We start from the raw sequence: 22,118 nt of genomic DNA on the forward strand, positions 1-22,118 counted from the left end.
ACAAGTAGCCGTGGAATCACTTCACACAGTATGCTGAATGAACTGTTTCATTTAATACCAGTGACACCATCAAATGGTCACGTTTCAATATGAATGGCAGTGCATAGTCAGGTGTCACATAATGAAAGTCTAATGACAACCTAGACTTCATGTACCTAATAACAGTAATTCCATGATTTAAATGACTAGATTCCATTAGCATCTCTCCCAGCATGCTAACGGTCATTCAGTTTCTCATAAGACAAAGAATGCCATTTGAAAATCATGGAGACCCATTCAAGATCCTTTTAGCAAAATCTTCAACTTCAAACATCAGCAACAGTATCTTTTATTTAAAGCAGAAGGCGTTTGAGGGACATCGAACAGTTTTGCTATGAACCCAAAGTAACATTAAAAAAACAAGTAGACAACGACACTGAGGGGCAGAATGACATCAGCTGTTCATTTGCCGCCTCTTCCTGGACATCAGCTCCCCAAAGAACTGGTGGATGGCCTCTGCTGTGACAACCTGAGGGAGAGGGGAGGAGTGGTTCAATGGGGATTAGAGGTGAATGATCACAGTGCTTTTCAGCTATTGTTTAGACACAAGCAGATCAATGACTATCAAGTGCTGACGTGACAAGTAACCTATGGACTGCTGCTCGTATATTGGTTTCCTATGCTGTGTTCATGTGCTCTCATAATTATTGGAAACATTCTGGAATTACCACCAGACATTTTGTCTTCAGTAAACAAACATACAGCTCCTCACCTTTCCTTCATCAGCTATCTGCCGTAGGAACGTCATCAGTTCAGTCTGCATCTCATTGAACTCTGAAAGAAGGAACATTTTACTTCATCAACCCAGTTCATCAAATGGTAAGAAACCCACGTGTTAGGTTTCATCTACGGTTAATAACTGCCAAACAACCCGTGTTAGGTTTCATCTACAGTTAATAACTGCCAAACAAGGGAATGAAAAAGACAGTCCCCATCCTTACGGTAAACAATCTCCAGTTGCTGCACGCGGTCCAGAGTACTCAGGCTTGACATGAGCAGACCGTCAAGACTAGCAGGTCCTTGCTCTACAGTGCCTCTGTTCTCATAGGCCAGGACAGTGTCTGACTCATCCAGCAGGAACTGCACTCCCGCATCAACGTATGCCCTCTGAGCAGAAACACCAAACATACAATGTAAACAGCTCTCTACCTTTATCCAATCTAAAAGGGCTGACACTACAATGTGCTGAATGACCAGTAAAGTCTATACAGCAATCTATTTGTTCCACATCAAATAGCTAAAAACAACACATTTGCTGCACTGATTTCAAGCACAGTCATGGCAAAATACACAATCTCAAGAGAGAAGAATCTTTAGTGATCCACCTTGCAGCTGACGCAGGTGCACAGCTTGGCTCTCCAGTGGTAAGGCCAGAACACAGCCCCTTCCCTAGCTCTCTCCAGACCTTGTGTCTTCAGCTCCCTCAGCCTGCAGTACACAGTCTTATCCTGGCTCTTCACAGGAAGGCCTGTCATCTCCTGGTGAGTCCGTTTGTAGACAGACCTCCCATTCGTAGCCTGCTTCTGGACACAAGACAGCAAGGGAGGAAACATGCATTATATTTTAGGCTTTTCAGGATTGTGTTAGTGGAGAACGAAGTGGAAGAGAGACCGATTCCATAATCCAGGGGGCTTGTTTCAAAATCTTATATATATTTTTTTAAATACAACATCCCACGGAAGCTACACACACAAGCTCTCTAATAGGACACAATGAGAGGGTGGGCTGATGAAATCAGTCTTGTATACAGTAAACTGAACTGTGAAGCCTGGCCAAGCCAGTCCCCAGAGCAGGGGAATCTGTGTCCCATGGATAATTTCTTCCTTAATTACCCAAAGGAGAGGGCAGCACAACAGAAACAAGAGTCCACTGTTTGCATCCGCACAATACATTACCCTCCACTGCCATCTGCTGGGAGTCAGGTGACACGCACCGCAAATCACACCAAATAGCTGAGTGTATTTTTATTTAACTAGTCAAGTCAGTTAAGAACAAATTCTTATTTTACAATGACAGCCTACCCTGGCCAAACCTCCCCTAAAGCGGACGACACTGGGCCAATTGTGCGCCGCCGTATGGGACTCCCGATCACGGCCAGTTGTGATACAGCCCGGGATCAATCCAGGGTCTGTGGTGACACCTCTAGCACTGAGATGCAGTGCCTTAGACCGCTGCGCCACTCAGGAGCCGAATGACTCTTGAAGAATGTATGAATTGGTTTAGCAGGCAGTATTAACCAAATGTCTGCTTAAGTATAGATGTGTGTTTATGTCTGCCTTCAATGAAAACACAGCCAAGAGTTCCTCTCCTCACCCTGATGTCATTCCCATTTGCTTGATGCAAGTGGTGAGTCATGCACTTAGGAGTCTAGGTTTCAAACGCAATTGTAAAAGTCAAAGATTGGCTCTCCTTACCTTCTCCTGACAGCTGGGGTTGGTAGAGGACCCCTCGTCCCCGTTCTTACAGGGCTCATCCCTCCTCTTGTCCTCTGGCTCCTTATCTTCCTCCTTGTTGACTTCAAACTCCCCTTTACAGTGGCTCACTTTGACCATGGGAGGTTCTTGAAAAACAACAATATACATTGCTATTGTTTTAACTGCAGAATGTGCATAAAGGGTATGACATTGTATAGTGATCAGGTTTAATTCATCGTCACTGTCTGTGCACTAAAAACCTAGCCCAAATTACCTCTAGATGAAGAAGACTGACATCTTCCATCTTTAACTAGTTAAAAAAAAAAAGTGGAAAAAGATGCATTTTCATAAGTAGTATGGGGTGGGTTATAACCCAAGCCCAGAGCTCTGGATCCCTAGCTCTCGCTCTTTGTTGGTGGGAGGAATAACACACCTGCAATGTGGGTGGCGTATGTCCAGAGGAAGGGGGCTTTGTTCATGCAGGTCTCACAAACCATCTCCTGCAGCTCCTCAGAGTCTTCCACCGTACAACCCAGGTGCTGTCACAGAGAAGGACCACATGGTCAAGGAGAAGTAATCATTCCGGTCTTTGTATCAAAACCATTATCCCAGCTAACATAGTTTAAATCTCGAAATGAACCTGAAAACAATCATGATGTTGCCCCTTGATACATACCCTGGGATGATACCAGTCCTCACAGATGATGCACTGAATCATATCCTCATTAACCTTATGGGGTGGGAGGAAGCATGAGAGGGTGTTTTTGCTATGAGGAATGACATATCCATCATTCTTTCAAAAACACAAACTGAATCCTAGAGACCTAGCATATCAACAAAGCCTATGATTCAGACAGAACTAAAACATGTATTCATTCATCAATAGCAAAATGTGAAGGAATGGAGAAAGGGAAGGATGCGTAATGCTGGTATTAAATCCATACCTGATCTTCAGCAGTGTCTGGGTAAGGTCTGTCACAGGTACAGTAACAGCCATGGAAGTTGTGATTGTAATGATTTTTTGCATTATGTTGGTCTTTGCCCTGCAAAGAGAAAAGGAACAATGGAAATCAGGCATCAATGTTTTCAGCTGTCAGGATGACATGACTGAGAGGTAGATAGGACATTAGGACACTTACAGGACTCAGCTGGCACCTAAACACGCCAAACTTGCTGTTTCCACAATCACATCGGAAATTCCTACATGCAAACAAATAGATGCAAATAAGCAATGTCAAGACCTCAACAAGTACTACAATGGGTATGGAAATGTAAACAGCTACCTAAACCTTAGTGTTGTTTGTACTCCTGGAATTTGTGAATGTCCCTTTACATCAGGTTCATACCTTTTTGTGTAGAGCTCAAATATGTCATGCCCATCATGGCAATGGTTGGTGCAGGCAAGGCAGAGCCCAGCAGGTTCTACCCCCCTGGGTGTGCAAGTGTTGCAGGCAAAAACAGCCTGTCTCTTCACGTATCCCTGTAACACAATAGAATAGATATTATATTTAGTCACATGCACAGGGTCACAGATATAATTGCAGTGTACGGTGAAATACTCCAATTGTGCAGGTGTGAATTAAATAATAATACAAAATAAATGTATACATATTTAGAACTGTGACAATGATAAATATAAATGTCCATTGTGGTGTGGTGTGGGCAGGGTAATTGTCTGTTTAGGGTGGGGGAAGAAAATAAAATGGAGGGGGCAGGAGGAGTAGGTAGCTGACTGGGGGGTAGAAGTTATTTGCCAGTCTGTTAGTTTTAGCCACAATGCTCCTGTACTGCTTGCTTCTAAATCGGGGAGAACAGGTCGTGGCTTGGTTGGTTGATGTCCCTGATGACATATTGTATGTAGTAACATAAAGAAGACACAAAAGGTCACACTGATTCTGGGGTCAGTGGCAATTCTCTGGATGTGGCGATACAGATGTGGGCAGGCAGCATCTTTACCTGGGGATAGGAACAATTCTCTGGATCACTTCCAGCCAACACAGCATAAGCCTCTTGTAGTTCCTTGTCTTCCAGTATGTCCTGTATGGTCACAGTGCGCTCCTCGTTCACCGACATCCTTGGAACAAAATAAACACCCACTCAAATGTATGGATGTACATATGCACACAACTACATTCTTCGGTCAGGGACCACGTGGGGGGGAGTAATGATAACAACACTACGGCCAAAGTCAAACAATGTAGTGTAAGTACATTTTAATTCTGCCACATTTGTAGCCATCTCACCTCGACCGATTGCAACAAAATTATTTCCAACTGTCTGCTGGCATATACAAAACATTCCGTCAGACAAGCTAGCTAACAGATTATGCTAGCTAACGTTCAATATTTCGACTAGAAGCATGCTTCGTTGTCATCTTTATAGTAGTACTTGCGGATAACTATTTTAATTATATAGCTAATTACTTGCAAGTAGCCTTACCTGGTGAGCGAAATGGCTAGTCAGACACTTGCGAGTCTGCGACAGAACAAAGATTTTTCAGGCTGTATTGTGACTGCGACTTTGGCCAAGTGAAGTCACGCAATTGTGACGTCGATGAGAAACGTAATTATTTTCTGTCAAATCAAATCAAACTTTATTTGTCACATGCGCCGAATACAACAACTGTAGACCTTACTCACAAGCCCTTAACCACCAGTGCAGTTCAAGAAGAGTTAATAAAATATTTACAAGATAATAAAAAGTAACACAATAACATAACAATAACGAGGCTATATACAGGGGGTACCTGTACCGAGTCAGTGTGCGGGGTACAGGTTAGAGGTAATTTGTACATGTAGGTAGGGGTGAAGTGAGCTCGATCCTCCTTTTCCTGTAGTCCACAAGCATCTCTTTTGTCCAGACCACATTGAGGGAGAGGTTGTTGTCCCTGCACCACACGACCAGGTCTCTGACCTCCTCCCTATAGGCTGTCTCATCGTTGTCGGTGATCAGGCCTACCACTGTTGTGTCATCAGCAAATGTGATGATGGTGTTAGAGTCGTGCCCGGCCATGCAGTCATGAGTGAACCTGGAGTACAGGAGGAGACTGAGCACGCACCCCTGAGGGCCCCCGTATTGAGCATCAGCGTGGTGGATGTGTTGTTCCCTAGCCTTACCACCTGGGAGCGGCCCATCAGGAAGTCCAGGATCCAGTTACAGAGGGTGGTGTTTAGTCCCTTAGCTTAGTGATGAGCTTTGAGGGCACTATGGTGTTGAACGCTGAGCTGTAGTCAATAAATAGCATTATCACATGGGTGTTCCTTTTGTCCAGGTGGGAAAGGGCAGTGTTGAGTGCAATAGAGATTACATCATCTGTGGATCTGTTGGGGTGGTATGCAAATTGGAGTGGCTCTAGGATTTCTGGGATAATAGTGTTGATGTGAGCCATGACCAGCCTTTCAAAGCACTTCATGGCTACATACGTGAGTGCTACGGGTCGGTAGTCATTTAGGCAGCTTACCTGAGTGTTCTTGGGCACAGGGACTATGGTGTTCTGCTTGAAACATGTTGGTTTTACAGATTCAGTCAGGGACATGTTGAAAATGTCAGTGAAGACACTTGCCAGTTGGTCAGCGCATGCTCGGAGTACACGTCCTGGTAATCTGTCTGGCCCTGCGCCCTTGTGAATTTTGACCTGCTTAAAGGTCTTACTCACATCGGCTACAGAGAGCGTGATCACACAGTCGTCCGGAGTGGCTCGTGCTCTCATGCATGTTTCAGTGTTACTTGCCTCGAAGCGAGCATAGAAGTAATTTAGCTTGTCTGGTAGGTTCGTGTCACTTGGCAGCTCTTCTCTTTGTAGTCTGTAATAGTTTGCAAGCCCTGCCACATCTGACGAGCGTCAGAGCCAGTGTAGTACGATTCAATCTTAGTCCTGTATTGATGCTTTGCCTGTTTGAGAGTTCGTCAGAGGGTATAGCGGGACTTCTTATAGGCTTCCGGGTTAGAGTCCCACTCCTTGAAAGCAACCCTTGAACTCAGTGTGGATATTGCCTGTAATCCATAGCTTCTGGTTGGGGCATGTACGTACGGTCACTGTGGGGACGACGTCTTCGATGCACTTATTGATGAAGCCAGTGACTGATGTGGTGTACTCCTCAATGCCATCAGAAGAATCCCAGACCATATTCCAGTCTGTGCTAGCAAAACAGTCCTGTAGCTTAGCATCTGCTTCATCTGACCACTTTCTTACAGCTGCGCCATTGAGAGCATCTTGACGGTGCATCACCGCTTGGTATGGCAACTACTTGGCATCCGACCGCAAGGCGCTACAGAGGGTATTGCGGACAGCTCAGTACATCACTGGGGCAGATTTCCCTGCCATCTAGGACCTCTATTCTGTATAGCACTTTGTGACATCGGCTGATGTAAAAAGGGCTTAATAAATTGATATACCAGGCGGTGTCAAAGACTCCAGCCACCCAAGTCATAAACTGTTCTCTCTGCTACCGCACGGCAAGCGGTACCGATGCACCAAGTCCGGATACAACAGGACCCTGAACAGCTTCTACCCCCAAGCCGCAAGACTGCTAAATAGTTATGTAAATAGTTAACCAAATAGCTACCCAGTCTATTTGCATTGACCCTTTTTGCAATTAAATGTTTTGACTCATCACATGCACTGCTGCTACTGACTTTATTCCCAGTTACATGTAGATATTGACCTCAATTACCTCATACCTCAGCACATCGACTCGGTACTGGTACCTCTTGTATATAGCCAAGTGATCATTACTCATTGTGTATCTATTATTACTTTTATTATTATGTGTTTTACTTTTCTATTATTTCTCTATTTTCTTTCTCTCTGTATTGTTGGAAGGGCCCGTAAGTGAGCATTTCACTGTTAGTCCACACCTGTTGTTTACGAAGCATGTGATAAATACATTTTATTTAATTATACCTTGGATCAACAATGGATCATGCCAAAGTCTCTGATTGAAAGCCATAGCCGGGAACCTTTTCACCCTTCGATTAAACGGAAATGTGTCTCACCTGTAGATGCACTATTCTTCTATGGTATAATGGCTTCTTCTTCTTCGGTGGGGTTTATCAGCGGTTGGCATCCAACGTTATGGTGCATTACCACCACATACTGTCCTGGAGTGTGGGCCAGAGACAGGGAGAAACTAAATCCTACCTGCCAGCCCTGTTACTCTTAAAAAAAGACAACAAAATATTTGAGACTATATCTAATGACGTTCTACTCAATATACTCTTTAAACTAATGTCCTATATCCCCTTCTCCCTCATACTAGATCTCAGCCTCTCTCTTTCCCTCTAATACTGTCCACACTGTAGCAATACATGCTCCACGGTCTCTGTTTCCTGACAATAATCACACTTTCCTGTTGGATGCTTTCCTATCACATGTAAGGTCTTATTCAACCGGCTGTGTCCCACCCTTAATTTGTAAAAAATATCCACCTCTCTTCTGTCCCTTCCTGCCGTCCTCCCCTCCCGACTTTCCTTTGTACTTGAAATAAATGCCTGCCCTTAGTATCTCTATTCCACTGCTCCTGCCCTCTCTGCACCATCACTGTCCATATCAGGCTTTTTGCCTCTGCCTTGCTCATTGAAACTACAACATCAACATCCCCACTTCTAAGTGCTTGTATATCCAGTACATTAACTGCCTTGTTCCCCTCCACCCCCACATGGGCTGGGACCCAAGTAAATGTTATCTGTATACCCATCTGTCTAATCCTGCCATGGGTTTGTAGCACCTCATAAAGCAGGTCTTGTCTGCTACATGAGCTAAAGGACTGGAGACTCATTAACACTGCACATGAATCAGAGCAAATAACTACTCTGTCTGGCTTGACTTCCTACACCCACTACAAGGCCAACAGTATGGCCATCAGCTCCGCCGTATATACAGCCAGATTATCTGTAATACGTTTTCTGACTTCCACCCCACATTCCTGCACTACAAATGCTGACCCGGTATGTCTGTCCTTAGAGCCTTTGAGCCATCTGTGTAAATGGCCACAAAATCCTGATACACAGTTTCCAGACCTCAACCTCCACATACACCCGTTCTGCCAGTCACATTCTGTTAAAGGTCCCCAAAGCAAACACGTCCCTGGGTCGCTCGTCTTTTCTGTTCGATGCAGCTAGTGACTGGAACGAGCTGCAAAACCCCCTCAAACTGGACAGTTTTATCTCAATCTCTTCATTCAAAGGCTCAATCATGGACACTCTTACTGACAGTTGTGGCTGCTTTGCGTGATGTATTGTTGTCTCTACTTTCTTGCCCTTTGTACTGTTGTCTGTGCCCAATAATGTTTGTGCCCTGTTTTGTGCTGCTACCATGTTGTGCTGCTGCCATGTTGTGTTGCTACCATGTTGTTGTCATGTTGTGTGTGTGTGTGGGGGGGGGGGTCTCTGAATGGCCCTCAGGGGGGTCAGGAGAAAAAACAGATCCTTTTACAGATCAACAGACCATCTTATGATCTGAATGTGTATTCCAATAGAAGGAGAGTCAGAAACTCTACTCTTTGTGGCAAATGCCAATAGCACAAGGACATTTAAACCCGTTTTTGGGACAATGTATCAAAATGAAAGACTCATGACATGTTGATATAAACTTGAAGCATACTATGACATTTTTCTTCTCCTTTGCTGTAACATCAAATGTACATATACATTTCACCCAAGGAGTGTTTAGAACCTACAGGCTATGTACTTTATCCTAGGGACTGTTAAACTGTCTTCTCTGTAGTAGAGGCATGGTTCGTCTCAAAGGACATAAATGTATTGAATTCTCTGAATCAATGGGCCGGTCCCGTGATTCCCTGTCCGGCCTATCGGGACCCGCCCCCTGTTAGTATCCTTATAAATTACAGAGGACTTGCAAACAGACATGAGATCAAGTTTATTCGAGCTGCAGCCACAGCAAATTGAACAGAATTATCCCACTTCCTTGGAAACCAAACACTGATTTACTTTTCCTATCCTACTCAGATGGAAAATATTGTTGATCTAGAATTAATGGTAAAACGGTTAATTAATTATTCCAGGAATTAATCAATAAATGATCTTGAATTTTAATTAGACAAAAGACACAACAGCGGTACAATTAATGACCCTGGCCTACTACTCACAGGGATCCTCTCAGGCTCCCTCACCCTTTGCCCTCCATTCTCAACTGTCCTCACTGCCTCAGCATGACACTTTCTGCACTGCTCTTACCCTTGAAACGTCAACCTGTCTCACTTGCACAGGACATTTCTGATCCCCAGCAACATAGCCACCCCCACAATTGAAACACTCGACATTTTCCACCAGAACTACACACTCCTTTGTCCCATGCCCTCCTGCACACTTCTCACACCTCGGAATCTCCCTCCTACATACTGCTGCAACATTACCATAATATTGGCACCTAAAACACCGTAGTGGGCTCGGAAACAACAGCTCTCACAGGAAAATGGATATACCCTAGCATAACGTCACCCGGAAAAACACTCTGCGTCAAAATTCATAAGGACAGACAGGGTCTCCTCAGTCTCGTACTCGCCAGCGAGACGGTGTGCATCCCAGACACTGGCGATCCTCAACTTCAGTTGATCCACCTCAACACTCAACGTCACCCCAGTTATCACTCCTTTCAGCAGGGCTCTGCTCCGGAGAGCAAAGCAGGACACATCTATCGTCCGAGTTGCAAAATATGTAGCGCCCTCGCCCTCTGGGCAGCAGACACAAAAAAACAGGACCTTGAGGACTTCTGAGACAAAACCAACTTCAACATTCAAAATGTTTTACCAGCAGATGGCGCAATGATAGTTCCTAGAAACATTCACCGGTTTGAATGATAATGTGTCTGTTCTGTATCATTAGGTTTAAAGGTAGGTGTTAGGGGGAGTTGAGGCATGCAGTCCAAATATGTTGGGTTTCATTTCAAAGGTGTAGTTGTTTTTTTCAGATTAAGTAAAAAAAAAAAAATATGGAATTCACACATTTTACCAATAAAATAAGACCACTTCCCCTTTAAGGGTTAAGTATTTATTGCTGCCACATAGGGGAGCTGTTGTTTAAACTGACGTCAAAGACATTACAGTATGGCTTAGAAGCTGTGCTGACGTGCTTTTATTTTCTAATGAGTGTGAAAAACGCTGCCCTGTTTGACAGCAAGGTAGCTAGCGGTACGCGCTAGGGCTACCTAAATGAGCACGACTCGAGAGTGTGTGCACTCTGTCAGTTAGGTTCCAATTTCGACCAGTCTAGATTGAAGAGAAGACCTCCGCGCAGCCATCACAACTTCAGCTTCAACGTCCAGCGGAACGGAGAATGGACAGCTATCAGGCTAGCTAGGTGGATATCCGTACTAGGACAACGACATTTAGAGAGGAAATGTGCTAGCTAGCTGGTAGCTATACATTTTATTCAACTTCTGATATTTATTAGCTGTGCATTTCTGCTTCTCCTCGAGCTTTGTCATTATGCTCGCGAATGTATCCAGAAACCACATTGTATAGCTAGCTATGTATATTATTAGTAATAATTTGGTTTATGTTGTGGCGCATCTGTAGAAATTAGTCTCTTTTCGGGAAATGCAGCTAGCCAATCAGGGGGGGCAGACGATTTATCTACGGGACACATATTTGTTTTAATCTGGTTAACATTAATGTAGGTAGCTAACAGTTATTTGACATTAAGTAAAGTTGGCTGTATAGCTAACGTACGCTAGCACTGTCATAAACTGAACATTGTTGTTATGGCTGACTAACGTTAGTTTGCTAACTAAAGTAGTTGGAAGATTCTCCTCAAATCAACCTATCTGGTTTCCTCACATAATACGAAATGCTAGCTAGCTAAGTAATTCATCCCTTCCCTCTAGGTTCGTGTGAGACGACGGTTTCCTGTTTTCCAGGTTGAATCGACAGTAACTGTTAACATCTGGATTAAGAACATACGTTAGGTGAGGTGGAGAGATGCAGACTTTTTTGAAAGGCAGGAGAGTGGGCTACTGGCTCAGCGAGAAGAAGATGAAGAAGCTGAATTTTCAGGCCTTCGCTGATTTGTGCAGGTATGTGGTGAGAACAATGCAGCTACTGGTGGTTACATTTTCAGTCCACTGTACAGTAGTCAGTCGTGAAGGGAGATAGACAGCACTATTGAAGAGATGCATTGTAGCAGTGTAGCTACAGCATGTAGCTATTTTGTTACACATATCCAGTCTCGAAAATATCGCTAGGTCATCATCTCTTTAACTTTGCCCAATGTCCACTCCATTTAATGACCTCAAGAACCAATAATTTATCCATCTTTTCTTAACTGATATATTTTGGAATACACATTTTGAACATTATTGAAGAGGATATGACAAATTCTGTGGTCTGTAGAGAGCGCTTTGCTTGCTTACATTGTGTAGACAAAGCCCCAGAATCTGTGGTAGATTTCACACACATTCAAATAATGGAACCAACATGAGCTCAATGTGCATTTATCATGTAACTGTTTCTGGGCCAAGTTAATTCCTCAATGTCTCTGAATAGACAGCCTTTTTATATATGAAACAGAATTACAGCGATTGACATAAAAGGGTTTCCCTATTGCGTTGTGCAAGCAGTTTCTCATTGGGAAGGTGATTTGTTGTTACTGGCAATAACCAAAATGCAAATAACTCAATCTGTTTTTTCTTGTTCCTTCCCAGTGTAAAGTTGAAAATGATACATTTAGATTTTTGGGGAAAGTGCTTATAAAGGATTCAGACTCTTTGACTTTCTCAACATTTTGTTATGTTACAGCCTTACTCTAAAATGGATTTACTTTTTTATCCTCAGCAATCTACACACAATACCCCATAATGACAAAGCGAAAACAGGTTTTTAGAAAAACAGATGCCTTATTTACACAAGTATTCAGACCCTTTGCTATGAGATGCAAAATTGAGATCAGGTGCATCCTGTTTCCATTGATCATCCTTGATGTTTCTACAACTTGATTGGAGTACACCTGTGGTAAATTCAATTGATTGGACATGAAATGGAAACGCCTGTCTATATAAGGTCCCACAGTTGACAGTGCATGTCAGAGAAAAAAAACAAGCCATGAGGTTGAAGGAATTGTCCGTAGAGCTCAGACATTTTACTTTTTTTATTTCACCTTTATTTAACCAGTTAGGCCAGTTGAGAACACATTCTCATTTACAACTGTGACCTGGCCAAGATGAAGCAAAGCAGTGCAACAAAAAACAACACGGTTACACATGGGATAAACAAAAGTACAGTCAATAACAATAGAAAAATCTATATACAGTGTGTGCAAATTGAGTAAGGAGGTAAGGCAATAAATAGGCCATAGTAGCGAAGTAATTACAATTCAGCAAATTAACACAAGTGATAGATGTGCAGATGATGTGCAAGTAGAAATACTGGTGTGTAAATAAAAACAATATGGGGTTGAGGTAGGTAGTTGGATGGGCTATTTACAGATGTGCTGTGTGCAGCGATCGGTGAGCTGCTCAGATAGCTGATGCTTAAAGTTAGTGAGGGAGAGAAGTCTCCAACTTCATCGATTTTTGCAAATCGTTCCAGTCATTGGCAGCAGAGAACTGTAAGGAAAGGCGGCCAAAGAGGTGTTGGCTTTGGGGATGACCAGTGAGATATACCTGCTGGATTGCGTGCTACTGGTGGGTGTTATGGTGACCAGTGAGCTGAGAAGACGGCACTTTACCTAGCAAAGACTTATAGGTGACCTGGAGCCAGTGGTTCTGGCGACGAATATGTAGCGAGGGCCAGCCGACGAGAGCATACAGGTTGCAGTGCTGGGTGTATGGGGCTTTGGTGACAACTGATGGAACTGTGATAAGCTGCATCCAGTTTGCTGAGTAGAGTTTGAGGCTATTTTGTAAATGACATCGCTGAAGTCGAGGATCGGTAGGGTAGTCAGTTTTACGAGGGTGTGTTTGGCAGCGTGAGTGAAGGAGGTTTTTAGCCAATACTAGACTTAATGTAAGTCTGGAAGGAGAGTTTACAGTCTAGCCAGACACCTAGAATATGTGGACAACTGCAAATACCTAAGTCAGAACCGTCCAGAGTTTTGATGGTAGGTGGACAGCGATCGGTTGAAGAGCTTGCATTTAAGAGCAGTTGGAGGCCACGGAAAGAGTGTTGTATGGCGTTGAAGCTCGTCTGGAGGTTTGTTAACAAAGCGTCTAAAGAAGGGCCAGATGTATCCCGACTGGTGTCGTCTGCGTAGAGGTGAATCAAGGAATCACCCGCAGCAAGAGCAACATTGATATATACAGAGAAAAGGGTCGGCCTGAGAATTGAACCCTGTGGTACCCCCATAGAGACTGCCAGAGGTCCGGACAACAGGCCCTCCGATTTGACACACTGAACTGTCTGAGAAGTAGTTGGTTAACCGGACGAGGCAGTCATGTGAGAAACCAAGGCTGTTGAGTCTGCCGATAAGAATACGGTGATTGACAGAGTCAAAAACCTTGGCCAGATCGATGAAGATGGCTGCACAGTACTGTCTTTTATCGATGATTATGATATTGTTTAGTACCTTGAGCGTGGCTGAGGTGCACCCGTGACCAGCTCGGAGAGATCCTGATTGAAAACAGCAGAGGTGTATTTGGAGGGCAAGTTGGTCAGGATGATATCTGAGCGCCCATGTTTACGGATTTAGGGTTGTACCTGGTGGGTTCCTTGATAATTTGTGAGATTGCGGGCATCTAGCTTAGATTGTAGGATGGCCGGGGTGTTAAGCATATCCCAGTTTAGGTCACCTAGCAGAACGAACTCTGAAGATAGATGGGGGGCAATCAATTCACATATAGTGTCCAGGGCGCAGCTGGGAGCTGAGTGAAGTCTAAAACAGGCGGCAACAGTGAGAGACTTATTTCTGGAGAGATTCATTTTTAAAAGTAGAAGCTCGAACTGTTTGTGTATAGACTTGGAAAGTATGACAGCCTGCAAAGTTCTATCTCTGCAGTAGATTGCAACTCCTCCCCCACTGGCAGTTCTATCTTAACGGATAATATTGTAGTTTGGGATGGAAATCTCAGAATTGTTGGTGGCCTTCCTAAGCCAGGATTCAGACACGTCATGGACATAAGGGTTGGCGGGGTATGCGAAAGCAGTGAGTAAAACAAACATAGGGAGGAGGCTTCTGATGTTAACATGCATGAAACCAAGGCTTTTACGGTTACAGAAGTCAACAAATGAGAGCGCATGGGGGGACACAGGGCCTGGGTTAACCACATCACCCGAGGAGGATGAGGGTACGGCTAAAGGCTATAAGAACTGGTCGTCTAGTGCATTGGGGACAGAGAATATAAGGAGCAGATTTCTGGGTGTGGTAGAATAGAATCAGGGCATAATGTACAGACGGGTAGGGTGCGGGTACAGTGGAGGTAAACCCAGGCAATGAGTGACGATGCGAGAGGTTGCATCTGGAGGCACTAATTATGCTAGGTGAGGTCACCATGTGTGGGAGGTGGGACAAAAGAGGTATCTGAGGCATGTTGAGTGGGGCTAGGGGCTCCGCAGTAAAATAAAACGATAACTACCCTAAACAGATTGTATGTTTTTTTTTTGTTATATATAAATATAAATATATATATATATATATATATATATATATATATATATATATATATATATATATATATATATATATATATATAAATAAAAAAATACACCGGACAATGACAAACACGTCTGCACTGCTACGCCACCTTGGTTCTTGTTTGTTTCGAGGTGCCGATCTGGGGAAGGGTACCAAACCTTTTCTGCAGCATTGAAGGTCCCCAAGATCACACTGGCCTCCATCAGTCTTAAATGGAAGACGTTTGGAACCACAAAGACTCTTCCTAGAGCTGGTTGCCTGGCCAAACTGAACAATCTGGAGATTAGGGTCTTGGTCAGGGTGATGACCAAGAACCCAATGCTCACTCTGACAGAGCTCCTCTGAGGTAATGGGTGAACCGTCCAGAAGGACAACCGTCTCTGCAGCACTCCACCAGTCAAGCCTTTTATGGTAGTGACCAGACAGAAGCCACTTCTCAGTAGAAGGCACATGACTGCCTGCTTGGAGTTTGTCAAAAGCCACCTAAAGACTTTCAGACCATGAGAAACGAGATTGTCTAGTCTGATGAAACCAGGATTGAGCGTCACGTCTGGAGGAAACCTGGCACCATCCCTACATAGAGATCCTTAATTAAAACCTGCTCCAGAGCACTCAGGACCTCCGACTGGGGAGAAGGTTCACCTTCCAACAGGACAAAGACCCTAAACACACAGCCAAGATGACTCAGGAGTGGCTTTGGGGCAAGTCTCTGAATGTCCTTGAGTGGCCCAGCCAGAGCCCGGACTTGAATCAGATCCAACATCTCTGGAGAGACCTGAAAATAGCTGTGCAGCAACGCTCCCCATCCAACCTGACAGCTTGAGAGGATCTGCAGAGAAGAATGGGAGAAACTCCCCAAATACAGTTGTGCCAAGCTTGTAGCGGCAAACCCAAGAAGACTTGAGGCTGATATCCTAGCAACAATTTCTAAACCTGTTTTTGCTTTGTCATTATGGGGTATTGTATGTAGATGGAGGGGGGGGGGCAATTTTAATCCATTTTAGAATAAGGCTGTAACTTAACAATGTGGAGAAAGTCAAGGGCCTGAATACTTTTCCGAAGGCACTGTAAGCGACCGTCTGCTATGTTTTAGACAATTGTTATGACTACTTTCATTAATCTTATGCTCTGTGACTTGTCCTTTAAGAGGCATATTTTAAATTGGTCCTTTTCATGGTTTGTTCAGAGGCTCTGTCGTTAGAGATGTGGTCTCCATCCGCCTGCCCTTTACTCTCCTGTCTCTTGAGTCCCCCTTGAAGCATAGTTAATTAGACCTTTGATTGGTCTCCTGTGACGTGAGAATTGCTCTGCGTGATGCTGAGTTCTGTATGTGTGGGCACAGGAGTTTCGTGGCACAGTAGTGTGGAGGAGGCTCTCACCATTACTGTTTGAGTCCTCATTGAGAGAAATGTATGAATTTGACTAGTCTAAAGATTTCACTAAAAACAGATGACCAGAGAGGTTGTGGTGAATGTAGGTCTTAAGTATTACACCAGCAGATTGGGGGAGGAGCAATTGTTGTTGCGTATTTGTATTTATTATGGACCCCCAATAGCTACTGCCAAGGCAGCAGCTACTCTTTCTGGGGTCCAGCAAAATTAAGGCAGTTAAACCATTTTGCAATACATTCACAACCGATTTCACAACACATTAAGTGTGTGCCTTCAGGCCACTACTCTACTACCACACATACGTGTGTGTAAGATGGGGGTATGTGGGTGGGGTTTGTGGCTCCAGGTGCCTCTCTTATAACATGGGTGTGTTAGGTTTGTGAAACCTGAGCAACTGGAATTTGGAAAAATAAGAGGCTTTACTAAATCACCTAGTAGGTGAATGTGCATGCAACGCGCTTGACTCGAGTAGAGGGAGATAGTATCTCTTACCTTATTTTACATTGTGCCTTGCTGTATCAGTCTCCAGCAGAGTGAATGGTTATATAAGGCGTTGTAAAGTGGGGCAGGGATTGCATTGGATTTCCTCAGCAGAACTGACTGTAAACCCTGCCTGCTGATGGCTAAATAGTGCTGTATTTGGTATCAACAAGCAGGGATGGGACCCACAACACTCAGGAAAACTGGCTTTAATCATCCTTTCTCTGTTGCTGCCCGTGTTTTAGGAGTGTCACACTCGGCCCATGTGACAAACGCCTAAAGGGCAGATGATGTGAAATGACCAAAACCATTCAACTAGGGCAGGTCTCTGGGTTAGGTAGGATATTTTGTCAGAGTGGATTCTCTCTGCTGATAGCAGTGGTGAGTGATTTTCACCTTGCCAAGGGAGCTGTTGATTCAAAGCAACCTGATTGAGCCAGCACAGATTACGACAATGTAATCCTCCAAATATTTTAAATCTCTTCATAACCCTCCAACCAAATGACTCCCTCTGGAGGATGGCTCAGCGTGTAGTATGTAGGTTATAGGGTGGGTAGGGATGGGCTGTGCGTGTGGGCCAGAGATGGGTTTGAACAATCAAATCTTCTGTGTCTTGCCTACTCTTGGAAAATATAGTTAAGGAATAGGGATGGGCGTTTTTAAATGATTTTTCCGTATTCAAATAGTATCTTTTTAAACAAATGTTAGATGGTTTAAATCTTGTTTTTTTTTTTTTAAGCCGGTGCGCTGCTCTGTCTCTCAGTCTATGGCAAAGAGATGGGGATAGAAAGTAGCCAAACTGACTCGCGCAAGTTAGACAAACTTATTGCTGCCATAGGTTACCTATCATACCATCTGGTAGTGCCGGTCTTGACTGCATCAAATCGTTGTAAAGAAGCTAGCTACAGTAGCTAGCTAAAGTAGCAAGGCTAATTGGGCTATTTTGCTGCGCTCCCTGTCCAATGTCTACATCTCCATTCATATGAAACAACCGCCTACCTGTTGATCATTTAGCCAATGTAGTTCTGTCATTTTAATTCCATTTTTGCATTGATTTAGAAATCTCCCACTTCACTTGCTACACATGGAGCGTCTGACTGTAGAGCCACTTTTCTTTGACCGACATTAAGAAGCTACACATGTGAAACGGATTCGTTTAAAAAAAAAAAAATGTCATTAAACTGTTAAAGGTTTCAAATGTAATGGTCTATCCTTGTAGGCTATGTTGCATAGATCATTTGATTACATTTTTGACTAAACCTTAAATGTTCTTTTACTATGAATGCTCTCCGAGGTAATCAAATGCTAACGTCCGTTTAGCTATTGGAATAACTGTGCCCATCCCTTTTGAGGGGGGCATCATTTAGCCTAGTACTAAGTAGCAGGTTATTCCTTGCTGTAACGTGTACTCCACTTGACACCTATTTTACTGCACTAAGGTCAAAGGTTTGTTTGGAGTGTGCCTGTGTGCATGGTGCCATTGGCCTAACACACACACACACACACACACACACACACACACACACACACCATGATTTCTAGCTGTAGGTTATATTGCTGTCAATAAAAGTATCATTTCAGTTTTACAAAGAGAAAATGTGTCCACTATAGTAGGACTTCCTTTCTGATTTCATTATATGGTCACTAGGGATGTAACAATTCACCAATAGGCATTGGTCCCTGGTTCAAATGTTTAAGATGAGTGCATCAGTCTACGGGAGCCCAAACTGATCCAAATGAAACATGCATTGGTAAGAAAGCAGAATTCAAACGTTATGAATTGCTGGCTCAGTAAAATGTTTTACTCATATAATACATTTTTATGCCTTACGCCAGAAATACCTAATCTTGTGACAATTGTCATCTCCTTCTGTGTCTAACTAAGCATGTAATTATGTTTAGTCATCAGAAAGCCCGGTCTCATTGAGGCCGCTAATCACCATTAAAATCTACAGCTCTGTGGAAGATGCCATCTCTCTTCCGTGTTTGCGTTTGGACCTCATGCTTTCATAATGAGGAAATATCTGATCTAGACAACCGCTCCCATAGAACCAGCAGGTTTCTACATGTCCCATCCCTCTCACTGCCTTGACAGATTTCTAAGAAGCTTGAACAGCTTCTATTGAAACAAAAATACCCTCAAGCATTCTGACATGGTGCCCATTGAAAGTTCACTGTTTTTCCACATACCCTAGCTTAGTGTTCATTCCCTCCTCCGCATATTTGTCTGTGTTCAGATGAGTAGGACCTGCATGTCCTCACTACTTGATGACCTCTAACATTTGTTTTGATCACTGTGTTTTTATAGTACGGACAACACTCAAACTTGAAATCAGCCACTTAAGGCCATTTCATACTGCTTTGGTCTTAGCCCCAGGCTGTCTTAACCCCAGGCTAGGCTGGCCCTAGACTAAGCTTTAGCCCTGGGCTAAAGATTCACACTTGTATTCCAAAGCCCTGGGATAATGGACAAACAACATGTGACCAACATTCTATTTCTGACATGCAACCAATGTTATAAACAAGACATTTATTAACACACTATTAAATGTTGCTTCTAGCCTAGCATTTGACTTCCAACAGTCATGGTTTGTATAAACCTTGCTGTTTTCCTGTCGACATCATCGTAAATAATGTTTCACTTTTGAAATTCTATCACGAATGCTGTGAACAAATGAGACGTCAACTTTTCTGATTCAGGTGAAATAATGCAACACAATTACTGTCATGGATATATGCAATTAAATGTCAATAGATATCTATGAAAACAGAAATTGAGTGTTTTCTACCATTCCAGCTGTAGAGTTTGTAGCTTTACTTGGCTAAGTGAAGACTTTAGCCAGCCTGCATACCAACCCTTTTTGTTTGGCATAGCAACCAATGTTTTTGAATTAAGTAGTATGAAATTACTTATGCTTGTTATGCACATTATTTTCATATGTCAGTTAAGTGAATGTGCCACTTGTGATTGGGCAGTCTAGGCATTGCTCTTGACCCCGTTTCACACGTAATATTTTGGCACTGTTTCTGGGGCTAACCCCGAAGTCTGTGCTAACACTGCTCTGGTGCAGGGCCAGCTAACCCTGGGCTAAGGTTGGTGCTAGCCAACTTTAGAATGTGCAAGTATGAACACTTGCTTAGCCTCGGGCTAAGATCTCCCTTAGCTCAGGGCTAAGGACGCTCTTAACCCTGAGCTAAGGTGCAGTGTAAACAGCCTTTATACTATTTCTGTTTGGGCAGACTGGGGTGGATATGAAAGACCGTCAAGTCCTTCAGTGGTTGTCGGACAGCATTGTGGTTTATTACGTTAGAGCAGCTGGATGTCTTTTACACAAACGCTACTAAGGACTTCGCTCTTGTAGGTCTGTGCGTTGCCAAGCAACCCTTTTCTTTTTATATATATATTTTTTTTTACCGAAAGCTCTATCCTGTGTCTTTGAAAAGTAAAGGCATTCCCTGGCCCTGGACTCCCAGACTAAGCATTCGGAGATGATTTCATTTAGACTTAATGGCCATTTATTTATGAATTCCTGGAACAAATTCACATTCTATTCTTGAGTGTTATGCCACTGGTTTTCATTCCCAGAATTTCATAAGATTTGTGTGTTCTGAATTTAAACACTGATGCCAAAGTCTGTTGGTACTTGAGTATATCACTGTCAATGTTTTATGTGAGACAGACTCCGGACCCTTGAAGTGGCGAAGTGCATGCCCTATGTTGGTTTCTTTGCCCTCTCTGCCCTTCAAAACAGCCATAACATTTGTAATGGTGTGAGATTCCTCTTGTGATTGGTAGCCATTTTGGTTCACCACAACAGAGAGCTTGAAAATACACTGGAGAATGGTAGTCAATTTTGTTTTAATGTCTGTAGATTTGTCAGGGTAATCTGTTGGCGTTAAGGCATTGCTGTGTCTCTTCCCCAACCTCTACATTTTGAGGATATTAGAATAATGAATGAATGTACACATTCTGATTTTGTTTTTTGTTTCTTATCTGCCTTTCAGGAAAAGAGGAATAGAAGTGGTCCAGGTAAGTTCAATAAGACTAACTCAATTACCCAAACACATTCATTTGTGCCTTTTTTTAAATTGAGATTAAAAGATTCATTGGGGAATATCCTGCTCGCACAAGCACTGTTCATACCCCTGTTGTTGGTGGAGAGAATTTTGCAGGTCTGAAGCTTATTTCCTGCGTTCTACAGATGTTGTCATGGGTTGCAAAGAACATGCATCATTGGTTTCAACACACTTGAAAAGTTTAGCAGTTATCCAGAAAAGAATGCAGATGAATAGCCTATCCCAAGTTCTAATCCCCATGAACTTTGATCTATGTTTGAACACACTGTTTGATTCTAGTTTGTTCCTGTTGCCTGACAGAGATCTGGTGTTTTGTGTGCCCACTATGTCCATGCTTTAAAATTGAATATTGTATTGAGCAACACATGTCTAAAGCTGCTGAAATCCAGAGAATTTGTACATTATGTTACCTGGGTTTGTACATTGAGGCAGAGTGAATGGTTCATATCACAGGGGTGGACGGGAAGAATGATTGATGAGCACCGTTAGCCCCATCCCCTTCGTCCACTCATCCATCCAGTAGCCTGGCCTGTCAGTGTGGACGTTTCGGATTCTTTAGGATATGACACAGCCCTTCATGTCTCCCTACTCCCAGATATTTCCCAGATATTCTACTGTAAACGGCCGGGGGTGGAAACAGTGTGCATGTTTCCACCGTCTCATCATAGATGCCTCATGTAGATGCTCCCCAGGCCCCTGTTCTGTATGTCTGTGAGGAGGCAAGAGTAACATGAGCACCACCAATAATGGGCTTCCTGCTTGGGGCATCACTTCTCAGGTCATTTCAACAACCAAATGTGTGTTCACATCCGGGAAGATGTTATCTTTTGTCTTTCATTGAAACACTAGTGACCGTTAATCAACCTTTTGTCATGTGTAGTATGAGTGACTGTGTCCCAGTGCTCTGAATAGCTCTCTGCAATCTGTTAGTTAACCGAAAAATCTTGAGGAAATCGAGAGCCATTCATTTCCCTGCCTCTCGTTTTTGTGGTGTATTTCACTCTTTCTATGTACCGGTAGTCTTATGTTCTTTCTCTTTTTTTGGGGGGGGGGGGTTTAACTCCAGCACACCCAGACAGAAAGATGTCCAGGGAATGGTCCCAAAGTAAACAGTGCTTTGTTTCTCAGAGCGCTC

General features: G+C 43.4%; 2 protein-coding genes across 9 annotated transcripts in view; one reads left to right on the plus strand and one right to left on the minus strand.

Moving 5' to 3' along the window:
• Positions 1 to 312: 312 nt before the first annotated feature.
• LOC129811725 (putative E3 ubiquitin-protein ligase UBR7) lies at positions 313 to 10,201 on the minus strand. 7 transcript variants are annotated; one of them, XM_055863270.1, is made up of 14 exons: positions 9,972 to 10,201; positions 7,449 to 7,553; positions 4,410 to 4,527; positions 3,800 to 3,933; positions 3,593 to 3,653; positions 3,398 to 3,496; positions 3,130 to 3,183; positions 2,887 to 2,992; positions 2,728 to 2,763; positions 2,454 to 2,599; positions 1,365 to 1,562; positions 981 to 1,146; positions 752 to 813; positions 313 to 508 (listed from the first exon to the last, which is right to left on the minus strand). In XM_055863270.1, the coding sequence occupies exons 3-14, from the start codon at positions 4,524 to 4,526 to the stop codon at positions 434 to 436; spliced, it is 1,254 nt and encodes a 417-aa protein (XP_055719245.1). In that variant the 5' UTR covers position 4,527; positions 7,449 to 7,553; positions 9,972 to 10,201; the 3' UTR covers positions 313 to 433. The 7 variants fall into 7 exon arrangements, with proteins under 7 accessions (XP_055719245.1, XP_055719246.1, XP_055719244.1 ...); XM_055863271.1 differs by having other exon boundaries at positions 9,896 to 10,201; XM_055863269.1 differs by having other exon boundaries at positions 9,827 to 10,201.
• Positions 10,202 to 10,491: 290 nt separating this feature from the next.
• Positions 10,492 to 22,118, plus strand: part of itpk1b (inositol-tetrakisphosphate 1-kinase b) — a 40,899-nt gene continuing 29,272 nt past the window's right edge. The window contains exons 1-3 of one of the 2 annotated variants that reach the window (XM_055863274.1): positions 10,492 to 10,824; positions 11,296 to 11,484; positions 20,912 to 20,936. In XM_055863274.1, the coding sequence (XP_055719249.1) occupies positions 11,390 to 11,484; positions 20,912 to 20,936 (120 nt within the window). In that variant the 5' untranslated portion in view covers positions 10,492 to 10,824; positions 11,296 to 11,389. The remainder of the gene's footprint in view (positions 10,825 to 11,295; positions 11,485 to 20,911; positions 20,937 to 22,118) is intronic. The other variant, XM_055863275.1, reaches the window with a different exon arrangement.

This window comes from Salvelinus fontinalis, chromosome 15 (assembly GCF_029448725.1).
Source record: "Salvelinus fontinalis isolate EN_2023a chromosome 15, ASM2944872v1, whole genome shotgun sequence".
NCBI lineage: Eukaryota > Metazoa > Chordata > Actinopteri > Salmoniformes > Salmonidae > Salvelinus > Salvelinus fontinalis.